Raw genomic sequence first — 20636 nt, forward strand, 5'->3', positions numbered from 1 at the left:
AAGATGAAAGGCACGGGGCACCAGAGACCATGGAGCCAGTGGCAACAAGACATGAAGAGAGAAAAGATCCACAGCAGTACTATCACTGTCACTAGTGACGCCTTAAGAGGTTTTGCTTACTTCACTCTAAGGAGACGTGGTAGTGTGAGCCCCATAAGCTGCTGGTTAATGTGCAATAATACAATATAACTCTATAACAGTGAAGTCATATTCTTTTTCAAATCTTGATTTCATTTAGCTTGTATGCGCTTGTTGTGATTTTTTTATTAATATTTATTTTTGTTTGATTAGAAAAATGGAATACAGGAGATATTAAAAAAATCCCCCCAAAGTATCAAATAAAAGAAAGAAATGTAAGAGGAATATTAAAATAAAGATAAGTAGGTAGGTCTGAATGAAAGAACATTAAATGAGTTATCATGGCATAAAACCAATGATCCAGACTTAAAGAGAAAAAAAAAAAATCAAATCGTGACCTTAAAATCGAAAAACAAAACGAGAAATTAGAGAACCGTGGCACCCCTGTGTATAACCATTAATATAGCCATCGGTCCTTAATAAAGGGTGCTTTATATGAAAGTCATAACGTTTTTCTTTCAAAGGACAAGTCAGATCATGGCAGTAACTTAACATGAGAAACGAGCTCTGTGTGTGATAGCAGGCTCTGTGGCTCAGTTAACTTGTAGCTTAGTCTGCTGTGCATGCTAAAGCTGCAAGTATGATAAGTGCAGGTCATCACTTTTAATGACCGCTCTAAACCTGCCAGACGGCTTCAGTGGGCACGGGGCAAGAAGAAGCGTCTGAGTGCAGTCACTACATCACACAGCTCAAGCAGCTGGAGCCACTCAACTTAAACCAAGATTTAGTTTTCATAAGAAATGATGGAAAAAGGGAACCGGAGACACAATGCCTACACTGTTTTGGATGACTTCTGGATTCTAATTTGTATATTGTGATTTTTAACAGTGATATCTGATTGTTGAATTAAGACATTTAGCGTGCTCAACGGACGCAGCTATGAAATACAGATACAGCAGTGATGGGGTTCACCCTCTCATCACATGTCAGTCCCCAAAGCATGTGGCATGTTTGTTTGTTACTTGTGCATGTGTGTGTGTGTGTGTGTGTGTGTCTACATGAGTGACTCCAGGCTCTCTGCGATGTTATTGTGTCCCATTGGTACCGATCCGTTGGTCTCTGGACTCTGCAGGGCTCTCTGGTCTTCCTGGCTGCTCACTAGACTCAGCACGGCTCGGTACAGATACTGGTACTGCTCCTGTCGGGGGGCAAATCAAGGTTTATCATGAGAATAAATGCTCATGTTTCTCTCCGTAACCACTTTAGAGTGTTTTATGTGTGTGTGTGTGTGTGTGTGTGTGTGTGTGTGTGTGTGCCAGGCATCACTTACTACATCATTGAAAACCCCAGGCCTCATGAGGTTGGTCATCCGTGCCACCTGGTAGACGTCCACTGCCCCCTCCTCCTCCAGCTGACTGCACAGGGTGGAGAGGGCACAGAACAGGCCCGATGTAGCACCTCCCAATCTGCAAACACACACACACACACACACACACACACACACACACACACACACACACACACACACACACACACACACACACACACACACACACACACACACACACACACACACACACAGTAAATATATCTTCACCTTCTTTGAGAGAGAAATAAACAACGATCCTGTCTATGTTGTAGTCTTGTACTCACGGATCATGTATGACTGCAGGCCTGTCTGAATGTCGGCTGTTCTCTCTGACTGTGTTGACCAGATCAAAGCTGTTGCTGATGGGACTGTCTGGGTTTGGCCAGCAGGGGGCACTGTACTGACGCACCTCCAACACATAGGAGTGCTAGACAGAGGAACACACACAGGAGGGAGCGGGATGTGTGAGACAGTACAGCACCGTGTCTCTAATGGCTGTCATTTTAAATGTGTGTATATATGTGTAAAATACAGTATTTATTGTGTGTGGGTGTGCGTGTGTGTTACCTGTGGAGACTCCACTGTAAATTCCTGCACCAACAGTCTCTCATCATTAGACAGACAGACATGCTCCTCTCCTGAGTACGACACAGTGAAACCCTCGAAGCTCATTGGCTGGTCTGTGCTGGGCCAGTAAACACAAGAGTCCCACTCTGCACTCTGACATTAACAGGAAAAGAAATGTAAAAGTTAGTGTGTGTGTGTGTGTGCGTGTGTGTGTGTGTGTTTGTGTTTACGAACAGTCAAAAGTACTGCACAGAGTGTGTGTGTGTGTGTGTGTGTGTGCATGTGTGTGTGTGTGTGTGTGTTATACCTGAGAGTGTGTGGCTGGCAGACGGACAACAGTGTCTGTGTTGTGTTCCCAGATCATCCTCCAGAAGTCTTCCACCGTGCTGCTCAGTGGAGTCTGGCTCACTATGAACTGCTTACTGTGGTGATGTCCCTGTGTAAGCAGGAGCATTGAACCATGAGTTAAAAGTTTTGCTGATTGGTTAAAAACAGCAGAAGTGCCTTTAGTTAAAATGGCAACAAACACACCACTTCCAGTTGTCTCACCATGACGTAGGAGGCGTTGATGTAGCCAGTGGAGTTTGTCTCTGAAGCGGTCACACTCACTCTTGATCTTTCCACTGTACAAATACACGACAAGATACAACATGAGTCATAATAAAACACCTGACAATAGAGGGCTTGCATAACACATAAGCCTCTTATCTATTTTTTAAACCAAACTAACAATAGTACTGTATAGGGTCATCTTACCAGGCATCAGAGCTCGGGCTCTGTTCCTCTCAGCATTGCCGTCTTTCAGGGCCGTGCTGTAGTCTGCGTGCTTTGCCTGACGCTGACTGATCAACTGAAACAAAAACAAGGAGAATCACTTACATTTGCAACATTCAATGTGTACAATTACACTGCTAAATAAAAGTATGCTAAAAAGTGAAGGCCATATCAGAGGTTTAGAAACCGTGGGGGAAAAGGCAACCTGCTGTACCTTAAACTGTTTGTCCATGCGCGTCCTGCCCGTGGCTCCAGGGGTCAGGAGGTCAGACACATATGTGTGGAGGTGGTCCGAGGTCACAGAGGTGTCCCGGCTCATGATGGCCTCCACCAGAGCATCATGGATGAACACATACTGCTCCTATAGGAGAGAGGAGCCACAGACAGAGATAACATCAATGTTAGTGTGCGTGTGTGTGTGTGTGTGTGTGTGTGTGTGTGTGTGTGTGTGTGTGTGTGTGTGTGTGTGTGTGTGTGTGTGTGTGTGTGTGTGTGTGTGTGTGTGTGTATGCATTTTTGACATGACTAGGTGTTAGTCATTACATTTCTTCTACTATAACTTGTGAATGTCGCCGACGTTCAGTGTTTTTATGAATTTTAACCCCTGGAAACCATTGACATGAGGTGCTCTTGAGGTGGTGTCGTGTCTATGTCAGGAACATAACAAACAATGCACATTTCCCCATGTCATTTGTATATGCCATTAAGTCCAACTGTGTTACTTTTTATACTTAAAGCGTCTTCCCTGAAAAAGTAGTATACTGCGCAGTAATATCAACACATTGCAGATGCATCGAGAATCGCTTTGCAATGGAATCATCTTCTGGTGAATCTTAATGGAGTGGAACTGTGTGGAAGTGAAGATTCAGACCTGTAGTGTGTGGTTGGCCTACCTCTGTCTGAACCAGGAAGTTCCTCTGTGTCCGGACATGTTTCAGGAAACCAAGAACGTTGACCGTGCCCTGATCCTGGATCTGCTGCAGCATGCTGTCTATCACTATGTAGGTCCCTGTTCTTCCTACACCGGCACTGTGACACACAACACATGTCAAATACATATATAGTCAGCCTTTGACACATCTGAAAAATTCACTCTCTCGACGTAACACACTACAAGCCCACAGAAGTACCTGCAGTGTACCAGTACAGGTCCATTGTCCTGAGAGCGTGCCTGTGATGATGCTCTGATGAAGGAGAGGACGGGCAGAGTGTATTCTGGGACGCCCATGTCTGGCCACTGGGTGTAGTGGTAATGAAGGACAGTGTGTTCACCTCTCCTCTGAGACGCCTGGAGGACCAGAAAAGGTTTTGTTAAGTGTGTAACGAGGCCTGCGGGAACTGAAGCCCAACAATCTATTTGATGGCAGCAGTCAACATTGTTTGTAGGCACCTTGTTTGTGGTCTCTCTGACAGTGAAGGTCCTCAGTGTGTAGTAGGCCAGGGTCTTGGTGCTCTTCAGGGTGACCTGGTATGAACCGTACTCCTCCTGGTTCTCCTCAGGCCAGTACTGGTCACATTTAGTCTGTCCAGAGATGAAGAGAAGAGATAGAGATGTGTGAAAGAATAACAAAGACAGTCCTTTGTCTTTTCACTATGTCAGAATGTACAAGAAATGGTATGGAATAGTATAGCTGTGGATACTAACTGATACTACTGAGATGCTAGTGATCTAATAATGCTTAGGGGAAAGGCTTGGCAATGGTTAACTTCATTTAGAATGGGTCCAATAAGTATGTGGTATGTATGGCTGATAGTGAAACCCCACAGAGAAAGCATGCCCTCCAAATGTGATGATGGAATGACGTATGAGTACTCAAATAGCCTCCTGTGTATGTATAAGAGCTGGTGTGTGTGTGTCAGACTGGTGGTTTAAACAGTAGCAGAGTGCCCTCCTACCCGTCCTTTCTCCTTGAGGTTGGTGATCATGACAATCACTCCGACATTCTGCTGCCAGATCATCCTCCAGAAGTCCTCCCTGCCCGCTCGCAGAGGGCCTTGAGCCGCCACGTACGCCCTCGTTCTCTCATAACCCTGTAGAGGAAACCATCGTTTGAATGTAATGCACAGTACTTAACTCAAGGCGGTGGCTAAGACCCATTCAAATATACATACATCTACAAAGTTAGCGTTGATGTAGTCCCCACATTTGCCATCTCTGTCCAAACTGTTGGAGAGCTTCACTCGGCTGTGGTCGTCTGGGAGAGGATACAGGTTCATTAATCACAGCTTTTACATTCACACATAAAGGTTGAACAGTGATTGAGCTGAAGAGTGACGTACAGGCCAGTATGTTGATGTATCTGTTCTTGCTCTTGTTGTCAGGGTGATTGGAGCTGTCTGTAGTGATGCCCATGTCCACCGTGCACGCCTGCACCTCCTGAAAAACAATGGAAGACATAAAGAGGATTTAGGTTAGTCGCTGAGCGGAAGATAAAAACACAACATCAGCCCAACAGGCACTGAAGACACTAGAGTGAACATGTGTTTTCCCTGGTTTGTATTGGTCTGTAGCCATAGTAGTAGTCTATAATGTTACAATATGTTGGCCGAATGTCTACAGCGAAGACAAACAGCAAAGATTCAAGCAATTATGAACAAACTTGTATCTATAATTAAGGAAATGATTTTAACATAGGAGAAACATAGGAAGAATAGAAAGAAAAGCAAATATACGGGTCACATCAATCTGGTTTATTAAGTACACACATGAGCTGAGGCCAAATGCAGGGTAAAGACGCAACTGTACGTAACCTGTATTAAAGCTTCCTATCTTTTTAAAATATGGGACAGTCGTATATATGGATTACCAATGTAAATTGCCTCCAATATAAAAGATAGTCTGAAGAAGCAGAGAATTCAGATGATTTTTTCAATAATTAAATCTCGTAATGTATACATGTATACTCTCATAAACGAGTTAACATTCAATATAGATGAATATAACTTGCAACAACGCGGTCTACAAACTGACTACTGTGGCAAACAAAGGAGATCTTGATATATAAAATAATTTTTTTTTTTCCAGAGTTGTAAAAGAAAGGAAAGAAAGCAAACAACTGTGCTACTGGAGAGGGGTCTTACCTCATAGGATTCTTTGACAATCTAATGGAGGGTGGTGAGGATGCGGAAAGCACGACGATGGTGGTGGAGGAGGTGAAGGGGGAGTGGGAGGGGAGGAGGGGCAAGATGACAGACAGACAGACAGACAGACAGACAGACAAACAGATAGGGAGTCAGTGCAGGTCCAGGATTATGGGGTTCAGATACACACACAGAGAGACGGTGCTACGTGGGATATAATACACTGATATTCCCAACTGAGCTGTGCAGCTTATAGCATTCAACCAAGTCAGCCATGTCCTTATTATCTACACAATGAAATAAGGCGTCATTTTGATTGTGTGAATGGTTCATAAGCCTGTGTGTATCTACATGTAAAGGAGTGATCTGCCAATCTTCTCCTTCAATGTTTTTTTGCTGCAGCTAGAGAAAATGCAGAAACACACAAACAATCTGGGGGCAAACACACATACACTGGCAAATACACAGGAGAAGGATGCTTCCATGAGTCCTATCTGTGTGTGTGTGTGTGTGTGTGTGTGTGTGTGTGTGTGTGTGTGTGTGTGTGTGTGTGTGTGTGTGTGTGTGTGTGTGTGTGTGTGTGTGTGTGTGTGTGTGTGGTGTGTGTGTGTGTGTGTGTGTGTGTGTGTGTGTGTGTTCTGGTTCATGCTAGGAAACAGAGGTGACTTATGTCATGCAGATGTACCTATTGTTGAAGGTTACACACAAGCTGTTCTAACACACATTTCATCATTAAGATATGCCCCATGAGACCTCTCTGATAGAAGGATGAAGGTTGTAGATTATACTGGCCTTAAAGCTCGCCAGAGGAGGTTTTATCGAGCTAATTGAAGCCCTGTTTCATGTGTTTGAGTTTGGAATCCGGGATGAGGACAGCCTTTATGCATACTGTTTCACAACAAGTAAGTTACACACTATCACGGTGCTAAATGGTATTCCTAAAGAACATGATGTTAATAGAGATATGGAAGCATTAAGGGGGCTATGACAAATGAGTTACAGTCTACACACTCCCAACCCTGGTCTTATCTGCAACTCTTTAGTGCTATCTTGTGGGAAAACATCCATGTACCTGTTTTTCTTTCAACTCAGATACGCTCATTACAAACAGTGCACGTACCTCAAACTCCTTGGAGAAAGTGTTGGTGGTGTGCAGCTCCATGACATGCTTCACAAACTGCTTCACTGTCAGCGACTCGTGACCGTCTGCAACCAAAGAGTCAACACTTGACTGTGTGCTTGACATTGCGGCAATGATAATGTAATTATTCTGTGTGTGTGTGTGTGTGTGTGTGTGTGCAGGGGCGTAGCACCAAATTCTGGGCCCCTATACAAAAAGTCCTGATGGGCCCCCTGAAAAGCGGTCTTACAATACACATGTCTCTCTGAGCCAGACAACTCCACAATATTTCATCTGATGAATGACCAAATCATTACTTTTACCGGTGTTTCCCCCATAATATGTCTTAGTCAAGGTGGTCACAGGCCAGGGTCACAGGAGGCGCGGCGCAAAGCGCCGCGGCGCAAATTTTGGGGGTATTTTGCTCAAAGATGCCAATGCGCACTATAGAAATAAACAACTGTTTATTTGAATACAGATGTGCAATTTTGTTTGCTATGTGCAAGTATAATTTTACAGACAGTACAAAACACAATTAAAGAAAACTTCTACTGTTTTTGTGCAATACTATGCAGACACACTAAATACAAATAATAGACCATACACTTGTGTAGGCACATCAAGTGCAAATTAAACTTTTTAAAGTTCCTTTATGGATGGGGGGCTGTGATTATTGTGGACAATAGGCCTACTGTGATGCGATAGCCTATAATTAATTAATGGTTATTATTAGCCTACTTGCTTGATTTCTTTTTAAATACAGGTTGTTTTGGAACATGTCTTTCCCAATTTAAAACATAAAGATAAAGCAGCATTGAAAATTCAGAAAATCAATCTTGTTGGCCTACACTAGCATGCTGTTCTACAAATAACTCAATAGTTGAAATAATAAATACAATGTGTTTTCCCCTTAAAATGTCGAAATGCATTTCAAATGCAGTAACAGTGTGGCACTTCTTTAAACTTACTGAAACTTGCAGGGGCCATCACTCTCATGTATTCATCAGACTTTTCTTTGCGCTGTCTGAGCTGATAGATAGGTTGTGTTGCCACAGTGATGTGGAGTCTTAAACTGTCCTAGCTTTGCCAGCACTTATTTCTGTACAGCTAAATATCCCCATAGAAACATCGCTGCGTTTATTTTCGCCACCAGTTCAATTCAATGTTGGCTTGCTCCTGCTTACTCTCCCGCATACATGGCTTAGTCATGCGCAGGCCCCTGATCTCCTTGCAAGGGTCAGGGGCCTATCACGAGCCAGTCAATTATTTCTTTTTTTGGAATGGCATTGTTCAGGGCCTTCAAAGATCGGGGCACAAAAAAATGTATGGGCCCCCCTCTGCCTTGGGCCCCCCCACGACTGTATACCTTGTCTACCCAGTCCGTCGGCCCTGTGTGTGTGTGTTACCTGTAGCCAGCAGCAGAGGTGTGGATGGCACAGATACCACTTTGGGTGATGCAGTATCGTCTGGGTAGAAGTTTGCCACCTGGAAACAGTTTCTGTGACAAAAAACAAATCAGGATCTAAGTACACATTGATCCAGGCAGATATTGACCGGTGTGTGAGGGCCAATTGTGTGTGTGTGTGTGTGTGTGTGTGTGTGTGTGTGTGTGTGTGTGTGTGTGTGTGTGTGTGTGTGTGTGTGCGTGTGTGTGTGTGTGTGTACCTCCAGTAGATGAGAATTCCCACCAGTACCAGCAGACAGAGGATGGTGAGAGTGGAGACGACAGCCAGAGGAACGACTGTCCTCTTCTCTCTCTCTACGCCGCCCACCAGCCCCACCCGAGACTCATGGCTGCTGTTACTGCCCTCTGAGAGAGAGAGAGGGAGAGAGGGAGAGAGAGAGAGAGAGAGAGAGAGAGAGAGAGAGGAGAGTGAAGCAAATGGGAAGAGAGAGAGAACGAAGGAAAGAGTGCGAGAGTGTCAGAAAGAAGAGACAGAGGAATCAGGTATATAGAGATCTATTCTGTAAAAAATGTGCTACAATATAAATGGAATTTTCCGACAACCTACAAATATGGTGGGTAGGTGAACTCAACTGCTGTTTCCAAGGCCATACATTTTTAAAGTTTTATATCGTTTTTATAATCGTTATATATATGGATTATAACTAGAGCTAAAAACAGCTGCCTTCTGCTGTGGCTGCAAAACAAGGTCTGTGAGAGCCATGAGACTCAACCAAAAAAAAAAAAAATGTAATCAAATATACACTAATTTAAACATAATCATGAATATTAAATTCCAATTCTACCAAGTGCATACTGAATAGTGCCAATTCATTTTACACACTGCTCCAACAGTGATAACTGTCCACCACAGAGAGGCAGAGCTGAGTAAAAGCTGGACATTGAGTAACCTTTACCTTCCACTTGTTCCTCCGTGGCCTTTCTTCCCAGACGCCCCGACACAGGGTTCCTTGCTGGGTCAAACAACAACAACCCATCCACACTGGACAACTGCTGCAAACTCTCTCCAATCACAGCTTCGTCCCTATCCTCTTTACCAGCTCCTTCCATGTGTTCCTCACTCTCCACACCTCCATTTCTTACACCATCACCTTCTCCCTCTCGGCTGTCTTCCAGAGCATAGTCACCCCCGACAAAGTGACTGTCAACACTTCTGCTTGGATCCTCTCCGTCGTATCCGTCACTGTTGTCATTTTCCTCACTGCTGTCAAACAGTGGGATATCTGCTTTGGGTTGACCGTGACTGACAGCCAGCCAGAGACCATCTCTTCTTCCTGAGACAACTACTTTGTTGATGTCAGCTCTGTCTGCGTTTTCTTCCCCGACTAAAGCGTTGATGCTTTCTCTTTCATCATTGACTATCCCTTCATCTTCATCACCACCCTCTCCAGAACCACTGACGTCTTGAGGCCGGTTGAAAACAGCAGAATTAGACTCAATTTCATCCCCGCTGACAGTCTCAGTGTATATAGTCTTTCTCACTTTGGTTTCTCTCTCGTTCTCTTCCAGCAAGTCTCGGCCAGCTGGGCTATGGAGCTGTCTGGCACTTTCACTATCCACTTGACTGACATTCTGAATCACAACATGGTGTACTACTCCTTCAATGGCTTCTTCTTCTTCTTCTTCTTCTTCCTCTTCCTCGCCACTTAGCTCACCTTGATTCTCCTCCAAATCTTTCTCTGACGCCGTTTCAAACTCTATCTCGCGACTTATTTTTCTTCCCGTCCCATCTGTGTCATAGTCTGATCCACTATCCATCTTATTCTTTGTTAATCTACCCTTGTTCTCAGTGCTATCCACTTTGAAGCCAATAGATGTATTTGGAATGGTAGAAGGGTCTATGTTGACTACAGTGACTCTCTCAAATTCCTCATTGAACCTGTTGCTATAAAGGCCAGAGCCTGATCCACTTCCCTCCGCTGTCCGGTCTGCGCTGGATCCCTCTGGATTATAGGAAAGGGACAGATCTTCTTGAGTCGTACTGTCAGTTAGATTGTGAGGCATATTTGGGATATTTTCTTGGATTGTGTTTGATAAGTTTATGGTACTGAAGTTAAAATCAGGCAGATGAGAAAGGGAGTGTTCAGCGACTAAGCCATCCAGAGAACCCAAATTGTTAGAGACCTGCGGTTGTTCTAAATCCTTTTGAAGACGAACAATGGAGTGCTCTTCCGTGGAATTGCCATTGTGATGAAAGATGATGTCACTCCTTTTGTCTTCAGGGAGGGCAGGAGAAGTGTGGGAACTCCAGTTGTATTCATTAAAATGCTTGAGTGATTGAGGCGTCACACTGAATAAATCTCCTTCAGAAGACAAGCCTCCTTCTAGGACAGAGACTGGGTTGACTATCGGTCCACTAGAAGCCTTTGGGGAGTGGGTTAAGCCAGAGGACTGTTCAATAGTTAAGTCCTCATCCTTGGACGTGGGTGAATTTGCTGCAAGAAAAAAAAAAGCTTTCTAGGACATATTAGCACTGAAACAGTGTCGCACATTCCAGGAAAGATGGAAGGTAAGGTAAGGCAAGGAACTTCCCAGATATGGGGCACATGACAGTTTGACTGAACTTGAGAAATTCAGACAAAACATTTTCTCTTGTCATCGTGCCTATGCAAGAGAAAAAGTGAAGACATGTTATGTGAAGTCCAACATGTGAAGCACCATCAAGTGCAAGAAGGAGAGAAGACAGAAACAGCCACCAGAGTGCGCCACTGAGCCACAGAAAGAAATGCAGAACTACAGAGTCCAACAGGTAGATGCTTATCACAGTGCTTGAGTGGACTCGAGTGGACTCAAGTAGATCACCCATAGCAAAGGAAAAGTAGGACCTCACATTGAGAGAGAACATGCAGCAAGATTCAAACCCGTTTCATTTCTCAACCGGTTTGGCGAGTGAGAAAGCCACTTATTGTCACTCCGATTATCCTCAACGCCAGCTTAGTGTTTTCTCCCGTCATCATCATTACCACCAGCAGCAGCAGCAGCAGCAGCAGCAGCATTGTCTACACCATGCCTCTATAAATCACGCTGCTGAGATCACGGAGCAGAACAGTGATTAGCCTAACAGCAGCCGGCTCTTAGAGGGAGAAAGGCAATCATCCACCGCAATTACTGTACGTCCAGCTGTCAACCCACCACATAAAAACATTCATTTATACCAGGCTGCTGTTGTGTAAAATCCTTCTTTCTAGAAATGCATTGCCATTTTTTATTGGGAGTAAAAGGCAAAGCTATAGTGCGTAACTTTTTCTTATAGATTAATGTTGGTTACATTCAAGCCATTGTCAAATGAGATGACACAAAGTTGATTGGGCCTATCAGCTTAACAAAACTCTCTCTGTATTTCTCAGTATGGCAGCGTATACACATTGGTGTCGACCCCCCAACACTGGCTCAGGAGCTAAAGAAGCGCCCAGGAAATGTTTAAGTTGTTGATTCTACTGCTAATAAAAACCCTGAATGCAAAGCAGAACGTATAAAATCCATGCGCGGTCACCGAAGGCTTACCTCATGTAGATGCGTCAACAATGTTGTCGTAATTTACTAAGAATTGCTCATGGGAGGGGCAACATAAGTTACGCACTATAGCTTTAATAGGAAGTTAAAGTTATAGTGTTTATGTCATTTGATGGATTTCCTAGAGAAGATGCTCTAAGTGGGTTAATCTCACCGGTAAACATGGGCTGGGTTGTATGCATCAGCACCCTGAGCAGAGAGGAGGTGGTGAATGACTGGTAGACAGACTCAGAGAGCGTGTTGCTGCCAGTCGCCTCTCTGGCCTTTTCCCACAGGGAGGACGGGGAGGACGACCCTGAGGTGATGGTTCCTGGTACAGGTTTGTTCACCAGGGCTTCACTGTCTCCAGAGGACGTTGAGGAGACATCGACCACTGTAATGCCTGCAGGACAGAATGTCTATAATGAGGATATGATGTCATACAACGTGATACAATGTGACACGTGTTGAGCTACAGCACGACATGTTAGTGATGTCACTTAATGTGATGTCACATGATGATGCACAATGTGTATTCACAACATGATGTGAAACCTAAAATGCCATGATGTAATGTAATTTAGGATTGTCGTGTGCTTGTGCCTAGCCTGCATCAAGAGACACTTAGAGCAAGACAAGGCATTGCAAATTTAATGTTAGTCAGATCCACAATACAGCATTTTCAAACAACAATAATAAATCCAAAAGTAAAGGAAACTAATTTGACTGATTTAAAAATAAAAATTTAAAAAACTAATTGTAAAAACTAAGTAAGTTAAAGAGTCTTAGTTTAAAAGTCCATCTTGTCTAGGCTTTCAAGGAAACGTAAGCATCTCTAAACACATCAACAGCCATTAAATAGCTCTTTGTTATAATGATTTCTTCAGTTAATCAGCAGCAGCTGTAATATGATTTATTTTGTATTTTTGTTTCACTTTAAACCTATACGATGCAAAATGTCAGTGTTACTATTGGTGTTACAAAACCAGTGGCAAACTGATGAAGAAAAACCTTCTGCCAATGCCTGTTTAAATATTAATAAGCTTAAATTCCTCCCTGGCAGTGCATGAGGAGCTGCAGTAGCAGCAGGCTACCAGCCTGAGGTGTTTTTGGTAAACAAGAGTGCTGAGAAAAGAACCTGACCTGGCAACCCAGAGGCAGCAGGCACTGATGTATCGGTGGTGGTGGTGGTGGTGGTGGAGGGTTCTAGTGGGGAGTTGCTGACTGTGTCTTCATAGAAGATATCTGTGACTTGGATGTCCTCCACAGGAGGGGTGTAGGGGTTTGACCCTGAAGACAAACGGCCACTCTCACCAGCTTGGTCTGATGGACCAGGATCACTTGACTACACGTAGAAGAGAGTGCAGAAAAACATTGGATTTCTTGGATGACGACACAAGAAAAATCTAAATTAGGCAAAATAACCTTGTAGTGTTAGTGTGGTGAAGATGTGCCTGTTTGTTTCAACAGTGGGCTGAACCATTTGTGTGGTGAGCTACCTGACGTGGCAACACTGACAACGAGGCCTCTTCTGTGATTTGTCGGCGGACCGTTGGCGGGGCAGTTGTCCGGGCAACAGGAAACAGGAAGCCCGGCTGCTCAGTTGGGTCAGTTACCCATATTGCACCGTTGTCGTCAAAGCCGGCCTTAGTGGACGGCCGATGAGTCATCCGCTCCTCGTCGATCCAGTTCTGATCCATATCATCTGGTTTGGACCTGTTCCTGCCTGGTTTCTTTTTCACATTCTGGTTGGGTCGAGTTTTCTGTAGAACCACAGAGTCAGAGGGAGGCTGTGGGGTGGAGCGGGGACTGACCCGGGCCGGGAGCTTGGGGTTAGCTTGGGTTTGGTCATAGGGCTGGTTCTCCTGGTGGTTTGGATGGTTCTGGTAAACTCTGGTCTGCTCCACTGGGATCTCCTCCACAGGGCTATGGTCCTCTGGAGACAGGTCCAGCTGGTTCAGGATCCGTGGCTTCTCCACTTTGGTCTTAGATGAGACCTAGCTCAAGGAAAACAGAACTACTGTGAGGAGCTGGGCCACAACATGTGTGGTTATATACTGTATATATTATTTTTTATACATTGTACTATGGATCTTCATGTGTCCTGAATAAAATCATATATATATATATATATATATGATTATGAAGGACAGGCCTTGTGAGGGGCAAACACATGTACGGAGATCTATTCTATAAGCGCCTTTTATGATTTTGAAAACAAACATTTTCCAGAATCGCTGACTCCACCTTTAAATGAGTGAATGAAAACATCCAACCAAAGACACGGTTGTTAGTGCACATGTCTGGTTTACCTTTTCAACAAATGAATTGATAATAAGACAGAAGGTTATCACCATGAAGGCAGTGAATGAGCACAGGCTCTATTGGTTCTCACAGTGGTAGAATGTTGAAGCATTATTTGTGTCTCTTGCTCACCACCTTTTGTAGTGCTCTCCAATCACTCAATGATAAGCCTCTACTGACATAATTACAATCCTTTGCATAATAATAAGGTCCACTGATATGACAGACTACATGGCTAACTTCAGCACGGAAAAATGAATGCAGGCAAGAAGAGTGAAGTCAAGTCCTACCTTTTTTCCTTCCAACTCTTTTGTGACAGGGTCAGGATCAGAATCAGTTTCTACAGAGGGGAAAGAAATGAAGTCAATGTAGCAGTTAAGGTTAGACACTGCAGGCAAAAAGGTTTTTCCAATCCCTGGTCAATTTAGAGGTTTTTGGCTATTTTGGCTAGAATAAAAAAAATCCAAAACGTACACATAGGTGTTTCTTTTACTACAAATTGTCTGTTTCTTTAGCGGCCATTATCTTAACATTATTTTTTTTTCAATATTCTGAACCAAAAATCCTTGACAGTACCAACACTTTCCATTCTTAGCACTATTTTGAAGGTAATTACAGAAGGATAAGTTCATATGTTGCACATTTCCATATTTATTCAAACATTTCTGAAGAAATTGTACGCAAGTAATCAACTGGAAAAGTTTCAGGATGATATCTTCTATAACTTCTAAATTGCACACTATTCACCTGTAGTGTCTCAACTTAAAAGACATCCTCTTACTTTGTAGTTTTTGTGTGTGTGTTGTTCTTTTACCAGGGTCTTCTAAAGGCATGTCCACTATAATCTGGTCGCTCCATCGTCCTCTCAGTCCGTTGGTGCAAATAGCGACCACCTGAACCACATAGCTGCTGTTAGCCAGCAGACCGGGGATGATGGCACCCTGTGAAGACACACAGGACAGTTAGTTAGTGGCTCCCGACCTTTCACATTCTCTGACACCCACGACACTGTTAACACAATCCATCACTTTAAAAAAATGATTCAACACGATTAATTACATTAACTCCTAATCACAGCAGGTGATGTTAAATTGTTACCGCCTCCAGTCAGTGTGGAGCGGGGGTTCCTGTGTAGTTGGCTTATCAGAAGTGGCAGCTTATTGATTTTTGAGACCATAAATATACCACAGATCAACCTCGCAGTTTTGAATTTCCACAGCTTAATTCCTACAAGGGTTTTTTTCAGAAGTACCACATGGTGGGAATCTGAAATGTCCCTAATGCTTTTAATACAAATTCATAAATCGAATAAGAAGATTTCTAATGATGATGACTTGTTGGTTTCCTCTTCGTCTCCAAATATGTTACATTTCTGAGTCTCTTCAAAACAGGTTATTAAAAATCCCTAAAAACGCTGCAAACAATAGTGTATTTTAGCATTTAAATTTGTAGTACATTTCAAGAATATAGCATAACTGAGAATATACATTCAAGTTGCACATATGCCAATAACTGGTGAGTAAAAGCCACATACTAATAACATTCTCTAACATTGGTGTCGTATAACGTTGGTCCAAATATTGACCAATCAGAGTTAACGTAGACGCAAAGGCTGCTGCACATACTGTACACTCATTCTCACGCGTACTGTTTATACACACAGTCATGGTCACATGGAGGGATGCTCAGTGACCCAGTTGAGAGGCCAATGATCAATCAATAGCTTTGATCAATATAGGTCCCAACAGCAATTGCAATGTAGTGGAGTGACAGAGGGAGAGTGGATGAATGCTTGATAGAATTTTAACACTTGATGATGTAAGGAGAAAAGGAAATGATTGTCATTTCTACCAATCACATCAAAGGAACCTGTGTGGAATAATGGGGTAAAACATGAGTTTATATTAGATGCAGTTAGAGGTGAGTGTACAAATGGGTGCTTGTTTGTAAGGTGATGTGTGTGTAGAGGTGTATCGTACCACATCCTGGTCCCCATCGGTCCTGTACTCCTGCTTGAGCTGCTGTGGGCCCTGCAGCCTCTGGTAGGTGACGGTGTACCAGTCTATGGTGGTGTCGTAAACCCCGCGCGGACGCTCCCACATCACCACGATGGTCGTATCGTTCTGGGCGTCGGCCTGAACGTTCTCCGGCTCAGAGCTGCAGGCTGGAGATGGCAGAGAGAGAAAAGGAAGACAAGATTGGTATTAAAGCTATTAGTGCGTAACTGCTGTCGCCACCACGAGGAATTCTGAGTCATTACAACAACACTGTCGGTGTATCTGAGTTAAGCCTATGGTGATAGCGCAAGGATTTTATTCCTTCTGCTGTACGTCCATGTTTTTTCTTAGCAGCAGAATCAACAACTGAAACATCTCTTAGGCGCTTCTTGGGATTTTTCTGAGCTCCTGCGCCAGTGTCAGTGGGTGACACCAGTTGGTAAACGCTGGCATACTGAGAAATACAGAGAGAGTTTTGTGGAGCTGATAGGCTTAATCAACTTTGTGTCATCTGATTTGGCAATGGCAAAGTTACGCACTACAGCTTTAGGAAAAAGGAAATAGTGATTTCTACAGATGTGATACAGAAAGCTGGAAGAAAAAAATGAAAAGAGACGAGAGAAAGAAATGCAGTGCACAGTAATGCTGCAACGTCTCACAATTATTTCTGTGCGGCTGAAGGAAATTGAATAAAGTCAAGTATTGAAAATGGAACAAAACAGAAGCACATTTTAAAAATCAGGGGGTGAGGCAGGGCAATAAGTGGGAGGTGTGTGTGTGTGTGTGTGTGTGTGTGTGTGTGTGTGCGTGTGTGTGTGTGTGTGTGTGTGTGTGTGTGTGTGTGTGTGTGTCCAAAAGAGCCTTTTCTGAATAATATATTTCAGTTTCAAAAAGAGCTGCAAAATAAATTGCCTGCACTGAGAGAAAAATGGGCACATAACTACAAAGTGAGGCTCCCTGGCAACCCAAAAGACCCACTTTACTCGAGGGTCGACTTTATGAAGCTGAAGAGCGTCAGGATTTATATCTTTTGATGATTGTGGCTTAGCGAACAGCGTTACAGCTACAGAGGAATTAGCAGATCGGCATATTTTCAGTAATATTTATATTGATCCCTAAAGGGTGAATACATTTTCAAGTGATGGTACCTGACTCATCTCCAATGACTAAAAGAAGTACACCATCAATTTTAAGCTGAGTGAAATGCTTTCCGAAAAATGCGTGATCCAAACCATGAACTTAAATCAAAACTGTAGGCAGGAAAAAATAATACTGACTGTAAACGAAAAAGGAAACTTGTACCCGAAGCTACGGCCATGTAGCACAGTTCTCAGTTCTACATCTAGCTAAGATGCTGTCTGGCCTATTGACAGCAACCACACACATGTCAAAACAGGCTCAGCACAGAGAACGACGAGGTTGAAATGAAAACAAAAGTGAGAAATGAGAGCCGAGGAGGCCAAGCCAAGGACCGGAGAATGAAAATGAGTTGTTTTATCCAAACCGCCGAGATGGAGGCGGGGTTAGCTGTCAGGAAGCCGACAGCTGGTTGACATGTCATGACACCACGCGTGTCTGGATCGTAAGCTATTTGAAGATGAGGTGGGTAAAGTGTATCTCACCTCTGATTGACAGGTGTTACAGATTACATGACGTAGAGTAGTCCTGAACATAAAATACATATATTTTTTTTAACATTTTAAGGAAATATCCATATGAGCCCCAGCATTGATGTGTTCCATTACAGCACAGTTAAGATTAAATCTCAAAAAAAATAAAGTTTAAGTGTGTAGTTTTACTCTTTTTAAAGAAGAGACAAAAAAGCAGCAAACGTTGAGTGATGTTGTTGTGCAGACGTACTGGGTGTGAGCACGTCCTCCACTCCGGTGTAGGAGGCAAACACCTGGCCCATGAACTGCTGCTGCTGCTCCCTGAAGTTGTTCTGCAGGTAGTCCGTCAGCATCACGTATCCAGCCTGCTCCATGGTCATCACATCGCAAAACACCTCCAACTGGGGACAGAGAGAGAGAGAGAGACAAGAGAGGATAGGTGGACTGAAACAGAAAACCAGGACAAGAAGGATTCGGCTGTTTGCATCTTCCCTGTTTCTATACAGTTGCCTTAAATAAACCTAAATCCTAAGCTTGTGAGCAGAGGCAAAGGCACAGCGCTGCTCTATTTTTGGTCTGCCACTACGCGTCCGTGTCATGCCTTGCCACCCCCCGTTTCAATCATGCCGCCGCAGACCAACACAAGCGCATACGCACACACAAGTAATCACATAGAATGCACACAACCACTTTCTCGACCTCATTCCCTCTCCATTATTCGGCTACATAATTGATTATTATTACACAGATGATTCAGTAGGAGCCGTTCCCTAAGCAGTTAAGGTCTTGGGTCTGGATTTAGGCTGCTGTACCATCACAGTGTAAGCTCTGTTCACGTTTGGACTAAACCTGTCACACTGCATCACATCAGAGTGGAGTTTTGTTTTTATTTTGTACACTAATGTCAAAACCAGCCATAAACTACGACCTGACACCACAGGCAGCACCATGTTTAAAAATGTCATCTTTTTATAAACTGAAAGCCAACGAAGACGGATATTTTTCATGACTTTTATATAGCTAAATATACACTATGACGGTGTGTGTGTCTGTCTGTCTGTCTGTCTGTCTGTCTGTCTGTCTGTCTGTCTGTCTGTCTGTCTGTCTCTGTGTGTGTGTGTGTGTGTGTGTGTGTGTGTGTGTGTGTGTGTGTGCGTGTGTGTGTGTGTGTGTGTGTGTGTGTGAGATAAGACCCACTGACCTGTGTTTCTGATATGGCCACAGTGTGTTTGAAGACAATCCACTCCACTGCTTCAGAGCAGGGAGGTGCGGTCAGTGAGCCGTTGTAGATGTAATATTTATCGGTGTTATTAGGCAGCAAAGAGCTCAAGGTGAACGCCTCCATTGACCCACTTTTACCTGGTTAAAAAAAAGAAAGATCCCATCAGTAACAAAACATCACAATTAATAAATTAATAAATGTTTGTTCCAAAATTGTAAAACCACCTGGGACCAGGCTTTAAAAGAATGTCAGATGGGTTGTTAAGTCTATGATATTGATTTTTTTAGGTGCAATTTTATTAACATGTTTTTATAATCAATCTCTCACTAACTGAAACAACGCTGCTTGTTTGGTAGATGATTTTAAATTCAATACTTATTCTGTGGATAATAATAATTACATTTTCTAATTTAAAGCCAATTTTCAGAATGTATTGATTTACCCTTCACCTTTTTAATATTATGCATGCTCTGCTAAATTTAATCTCAATCACAGCAGTTAGTAACAAGCATCACATTTTGCCTTTTTTGCAGGGATATCAATATTCTGCTGTTTCCTCTGTTGGTTAAACTCAAATATTCTCCTGGACATAATGCTGCTATTCGTTCTGTAAAGAGAAAATCAATTATACGTACTTCTATCTTTGTACCCATGTTCATGTTTTATGTTCAAAGTGACCTACCGAACCTGCTGACAGTGTTGACGGCCTCTATCAAAGGACTCAACTTCTCGTTGTCATCCAGGCTAACCTGTGGAAAACAACATGAACTTTTTGATGTGGAACTCACTCACAAACAATCAAAGGTGTTTGGTGTTGTGTGCCCCCAACGGAGCCTTCAAGGCAGGGCTGGTTGAGGTTAGGGTTAGGGATAAGGTTAGGGGATAGGCCCTTTCAGGCAGCGCTGCCTTGAAGGCACTGTTGGGGGCACAAAACACCATTGAGCACAAACATACAATCACTTAATTATTAACATAAAGACAGGTAAATCTCTATAACTGCAGTATACATTAACATGTGGTCCTACCTCAAAGAGCACCGCCAAGGCAGAGATCCTCCCTCCTTCCTTAATGGCATCGTCCAGACTTTGGTATTCGTCTGGATCGTAACAGTAGACCTGCATCTGAACGAGAGTGAGAAACAGGTAGGTCAGCTCAACTCATTGGGCGACAAAGGTGTTATAGATAGATAGAAGAACAAACGCTGAGTGTTCCCGTACCTCCAGAGGGTATTTCATCCCATTCAGGCTGTGTTCAGAGCCCTCTGACGTTGCGTTGCAGCGCCCCCAGTGGAATGTGATTCTAGCAACCCGAGACCTGGAGCTCAGCCCCCCTCCACTCACAAAGAACTCCCCCTCCACACTGATGGACACTAAAAAACAAACACAAGCATTTTAATGTTAACCTTTATGTCAAGCACCCTGTCGTCACAGATCAAACACTGGGAATGCAAAAGAGTTTCATTAAAGTGACATGACCAAGCAGCATCCTTCGTGGCTTAAGGCTAACGTTCAAAGTGCTTTAAGATGCATGCCCACTTATCCTACAACAGGCTTAATC

General features: G+C 43.4%; 1 protein-coding gene across 1 annotated transcript in view; it reads right to left on the reverse strand.

Annotated features, from left to right (window-relative positions):
• Positions 1–1093: 1093 nt before the first annotated feature.
• LOC307268796 (receptor-type tyrosine-protein phosphatase zeta-like) overlaps positions 1094–20636 on the reverse strand; it is a gene marked incomplete at its 5' end in the record, with an annotated part of 46596 nt that continues 27053 nt past the window's right edge. The window contains 30 exons of the mRNA XM_080051542.1: positions 1094–1276; positions 1409–1544; positions 1732–1874; positions 2015–2167; positions 2322–2450; positions 2564–2637; positions 2771–2864; positions 3003–3149; positions 3682–3817; positions 3919–4076; positions 4179–4310; positions 4685–4819; positions 4901–4983; positions 5069–5165; positions 5870–5890; positions 6990–7075; positions 8396–8487; positions 8655–8799; positions 9351–10889; positions 12122–12349; positions 13090–13291; positions 13446–13943; positions 14541–14590; positions 15065–15191; positions 16230–16414; positions 18108–18258; positions 19059–19216; positions 19762–19828; positions 20105–20200; positions 20297–20448. Of these exons, the coding sequence (XP_079907668.1) occupies positions 1133–1276; positions 1409–1544; positions 1732–1874; positions 2015–2167; positions 2322–2450; positions 2564–2637; positions 2771–2864; positions 3003–3149; positions 3682–3817; positions 3919–4076; positions 4179–4310; positions 4685–4819; positions 4901–4983; positions 5069–5165; positions 5870–5890; positions 6990–7075; positions 8396–8487; positions 8655–8799; positions 9351–10889; positions 12122–12349; positions 13090–13291; positions 13446–13943; positions 14541–14590; positions 15065–15191; positions 16230–16414; positions 18108–18258; positions 19059–19216; positions 19762–19828; positions 20105–20200; positions 20297–20448 (5558 nt within the window). The 3' untranslated portion in view covers positions 1094–1132. The remainder of the gene's footprint in view (positions 1277–1408; positions 1545–1731; positions 1875–2014; positions 2168–2321; positions 2451–2563; positions 2638–2770; positions 2865–3002; positions 3150–3681; positions 3818–3918; positions 4077–4178; positions 4311–4684; positions 4820–4900; positions 4984–5068; positions 5166–5869; positions 5891–6989; positions 7076–8395; positions 8488–8654; positions 8800–9350; positions 10890–12121; positions 12350–13089; positions 13292–13445; positions 13944–14540; positions 14591–15064; positions 15192–16229; positions 16415–18107; positions 18259–19058; positions 19217–19761; positions 19829–20104; positions 20201–20296; positions 20449–20636) is intronic.

This window comes from Ammodytes marinus, assembly GCF_949987685.1.
Source record: "Ammodytes marinus genome assembly, chromosome: 22".
NCBI lineage: Eukaryota > Metazoa > Chordata > Actinopteri > Uranoscopiformes > Ammodytidae > Ammodytes > Ammodytes marinus.